We start from the raw sequence: 4,891 nt of genomic DNA on the forward strand, positions 1-4,891 counted from the left end.
ATGTCTACACATGTGGGTGTGTACATATGAGGATTTGTATGTGTATGCATGTCTACACATGTGAGCATGTGTGTGTGGATTTGTGTGTGTGTATGCATGTCTACACATGTGGGCATGTGTGTGTGGATTTTTGTGTGTGTATGCATATCTACACATGTGGGCATGTGTGTGTGGATTTGTGTGTGTGTGTATGCATGTCTACACATGTGGGCGTGTATGTGTGTGGATTTGTGTGTGTATGCATGTCTACACATGTGGGCATGTGTCTGTGTGGACGGATTTGTGTGTGTGTATGCATGTCTGTATGTGTGTGCACTACACTGGGTTGGCATCTTAAGAGCCCAGCTCCCCCAACAGATGAGACCCCAGGGCCCACCTCCCCATTCCTCCTGGGCCCATTCCTTCTGTCCTGCTTGCCCCAGTTGCTGTCCCATTTTCCTTGGGATAGTCCTGAACTTACCTGCTGCCCCATCCAGCCCTCATCCCCAACTGGGGTCAATGCCAGGACCCTTTTGTGGCCTGGAGAGGGGGACACCCCTAGAACTGTGGGGTCCTCACCTGTGATGTTGTTGAGCCCCAGGTCACTGAAGGACAGAACGACCCAGACGGGCTCAGCCTCCCCGGGGGCCACACACATCTTCTTGGTCAGATGGCGTTTGCCAGGATGCCCAACAAACTGGATGCCCTTGGGAACCGAGAGCTTCATGTACACCTGCAGAGGGTGGCATTGGCTCATGGTGCCTGGAATCCAGGCCCCCTCCCAGTGCCTCGAGGTCCAACACACATCCCACCACTCACTGCACACACCAGACTTGGCAGCCTCTCCAAGAGCCATGCTCCCCCTGGGAAGGTCCCCTTTCCATTTCCGATCAGAATAAACTACTCTCTGCTGTCTGCTGCCCCACTTGGCCTTCTCATGCCCATCTGTCTTGCTGGGCGCCCTCTCCTCCCCACAGCCCTCCATATCCCCACAGGTCCAGATCTCCCTTGGACTGAAGCTGCCAGTTCCAGCCAGGGCTGCCTCTCTTGCATGTCTATCCACTCTGGGACTCCAGATGGATGCAACCTCTTCCACAGCAGGTCCACAGAGGGCCTCTCCTGACCCTCTCTCCAACTGTGCAGCTCCATGATGTCAGAGTACAGCTCTGTGTGTGCATGTGTGTGTGTATTCATGTGCATGTGTGTGCTGTGAATGCATGTGTCCCTGGGTGCACACTTATGTGCATGTATGCAAGCACAGATTGCATACACATGTGCATGCATGCATGCACACACATGTGCATCTACCGGGAGAAGGCATGTGGATATGCATTCGTGTGTGTGTATGGGCATGCTAGTTTCTGCATGCATGTGTGTGCCTATGGGTACAGAGGTGCTCTAGATGAGATCATCTAGGTTGCTTTTATGCTATAAGGGCTGAGTTGATTCGCTGCCACAGGGATTGTACAGTCAGCAAAGACTGAAATATTTCCTATCTGGCCCTTTACAGAGAAAGCTCTATGCTGTCATATATGATACCAGTCCAGGCACGCCCCTGCTAGGAGTCAGGGACGACGGCTCCATTTGCACCAAGTCCCTCTCACTCACACACATGCGTCCCCACCTCCTCCCCACCTGGCTTCGATGGTTGGTGAATCAGAGGCTGATCTCATCCCACTCCTGCCTCCCTGATAGCACAGATGAGGCATCCTCCCCAAAACCCCCCAGGATGAGCCCACCCATCCCTGCCTCCCCAACATTACAGAGGCTCTCGCCCTCCTAAATCCCCCAAGCCAACACTGTCCCACTCCTGCCTCCCTTATAGCACCAATGCAGTCCCAACTCCCCATTGAATGGAAGAAGGCTACATATTTGGGGGCTGAGTACCTCAGCACAGATGCCCATGTAGTTGTAGACACTGAGCGGGATCTTGACTTGCTCCCCACGGATGATGAGACGGGGGAGCGTGAAGTCCACAAAGAAGGGCTTGAAGGTCTTCAGCAGGGAGGGCTCGGCAATGCCTAAGCCCTGAGAGGTGGACAGGGCCGTGGCCTCACCCACCCAGCTAGTGATGGAGTCTGGGACCTTCACGCTGAGTGTCTCCTCACCAGATGGGTCACTGCGGAGAGACAGACAGCCATGATGGGGGGCCCTTCTCCAGGGCCATGCCTTGGGGGGTCAGGTGGGCATGGATGACCCAGGTTCCATGGCTCAGCGAAGCACCCTAGGAGCTTAGAAAAAAGCATTGAAGGCATCACCAAAGTGGCAACAGGAAAAAACTGTCCCTCAGCCCTGACTCGAATAGAAAAGATGGGCTGGGCGCAGTGGCTCATGCCTGTAGTTCCAGCACTCTGGGAGACCGAGGTGGGAGACTGCCTGAGCCCAGGAATTCCAGACCATCCTGGGCAACATGATGAGACCTTGTCTCCACAAAAAATTTAACAATTAGGTGGGTGTAGTGACATATGCCTGTAGTCCCAGCCACTCAGGAGGCTGAGGTGGGGGATTTACTTGAGCCCAGGTGGTCGAGGGCACAGTAAGCTGTGATCCCACCACCGCAGTCCAGTCTTGGCAACAGAGTGAGATCCCTGTCACACACACACAGAAAGATTATTGAAAGAAACTAAAAAGACAAAAAAGATATAAGTAAATGAAAACATATCCCATGTTCATGGATCGGAAGACTTGTTAAAATGTCAAAACTGGCCAGACGCGGTGGCTCACGCCTGTAATCCCAGCACTTTGGGAGGCCAAGGCAGGTGGATCACGAGGTCAGGAGATCGAGACCATCCTGGCTAACATGGTGAAACCCCGTCTCTACTAAAAATACAAAAAATTAGCTGGGTGTGGTGGTGGGCGCCTGTAGTCCCAGCTACTCGGGAGGCTGAGGCAGGAGAATGGTGTGAACCCAGGGGTGGAGCCTGCAGTGAGCCGAGATCATGCCACTGTACTCCAGCCTGGGTGACGAGTAAGACTCCGTCTCAAAAAAGAAAAAAAGAAAAAAAAATGTCAAAACTACCCAAAGTGATCTATAGATTCAGTGGAATCCCATTCATAAACCCCAATGACTTTTAAATTTTATTTTATTTTGCAGAAATAGAAAATTCCACCTTGAGATTTTACATGGATCTCAAGGGACTCTGGTGGCCAAAGAAAGAAACCAGAAGAATAAAGCTGGAGAGCTCACACTTCAAAACTTACCACAAAGCTACCATAATCAAATCAATGTGTTACTGGCATAAAGACAGACATACAGACCAACGGATTCAAATAGAGAGCCCAGGAATAAACCCTGACAACAGTCAAATGATTTTCAACAAGGGCATCAAGATACTTTAGGGAAAAGACAATTTTTTAACAAATACTGCTAGAAACAGCAAACATCCATATGCGAAAGACTGAATTTGGACCTTACCTAACACCATATACAAAAATTAACTCAAAATGAATCCATGGGCCGGGCGCAGTGGCTCAAGCCTATAATCCCAGCACTTTGGGAGGCCGAGACGGGCGGATCACGAGGTCAAGAGATCGAGACCATCCTGGCTAACACGGTGAAACCCCGTCTCTATTAAAAAAAAAAAATACAAAACACTAGCCTGGCGAGGTGGCGGGCGCCTGTAGTCCCAGCTACTCAGGAAGCTCAGGCAGGAGAATGGCATAAACCCGGGAGGTGGAGCTTGCAGTGAGCTGAGATCCGGCCACTGCGCTCCAGCCTGGGCCGCGACAGAGCGAGATTCCGTCTCAAAAAAAAAAAAATCCATGGCCTAAAAGTAAAAAGTAAAACTATAAAACTCTTAGAAGAAAACGGGGCAAAAGCTTCATGACATTGGGTTTGATGATGATTTCATGAATATGAAAACAAAGGCACAGGCAACAAAAAAAGAGTAGACAAGCTGGACTTCATGAAAACTGCAAAATCTTGAGCATCAAAAGACACTACCAAGGGCTGGCATTACCCCTGTAATCCCAGCACTTCAGGAGGCCGAGGAAGGAGGATCACTTGAGCCCAGGAGTTTGAGACCAGCCTGGACAACACAGCAAGACCCTATGTCTACAAAAAATTTAAAAATTTAGCCAGGAGTAGTGGTGTGCACCTGTAGACCCAGCTACTTGGGAGGCTGAGGTTGGGGGATCACTTGAACACCTGGGTGACAGAGTGAGACCCTGTCTCAAAAAAAAAAAAAGGCACTATCAACAGAGTAAAAAGTCAACCCAATGAGAGAAAATATTTGGAAGTCATATATCTGATAATGAAATAATACCCAGAATATATAGAGAACTCCTGAAACTCAATAACAAAAACAGCAACATGATTCAAAAATGGGCAAATTACTTGAATAGACATTTATCCAAAGAAGACAGACAAATGACTGATAAATACATGAAAGATGGTCAACATCACTAATCATTAGGGAAATGCAAATAAAAACCACAATGAGATACACTTCATGTATTTAATTAGGATATTAAAAAAGAAAAGGAAAGAAAATAGGCTGGGCACGGTGGCTCACGCCTGTAATCCCAGAACTTTGGGAAGCTGAAGTGGGTGGGTCACTTGAGGTCAGGAGTTTGAGACCAGTCTGGCCACCATGGTGAAACCCCGTGTCTACTAAAAATACGAAAACTTTTAGCCAGGTGTGGTGGCGCGTGTCTATAGTCCCAGCTATTTGGGAGGCTGAGGCAGGAGAATTGTGTGAACCTGGGAGACGGAGGGTGTAGTGAGCTGAGATTGCACCACTGCACTCCAGCCTAGGTGACAGAGTGAAACTCTGTCTCAAGAAAGAGAGAGAGAGAGAGAGAGAGACAGAGAGAGAGAGAGAGAGAGAAAGAAAGAAAGAAAGAAAGAAAGAAAGAAAGAAAGAAAGAAAGAAAGAAAGAAAGAAAGAAAGAAAGAAAGAAAGAAAGAAAG

General features: G+C 49.0%; 1 protein-coding gene across 1 annotated transcript in view; it reads right to left on the reverse strand.

The window, feature by feature from the left end:
- Positions 1–4,891, reverse strand: part of CPAMD8 (C3 and PZP-like, alpha-2-macroglobulin domain containing 8) — a 126,694-nt gene that overhangs the window by 54,637 nt on the left and 67,166 nt on the right. Inside the window, 2 exon segments of the mRNA XM_011989940.1 lie at positions 559–712; positions 1,867–2,098. Coding sequence (XP_011845330.1) covers positions 559–712; positions 1,867–2,098 — 386 coding nt within the window.

This window comes from Mandrillus leucophaeus, unplaced genomic scaffold (genome assembly GCF_000951045.1).
Source record: "Mandrillus leucophaeus isolate KB7577 unplaced genomic scaffold, Mleu.le_1.0 Scaffold11, whole genome shotgun sequence".
NCBI classification, from domain to species: domain Eukaryota; kingdom Metazoa; phylum Chordata; class Mammalia; order Primates; family Cercopithecidae; genus Mandrillus; species Mandrillus leucophaeus.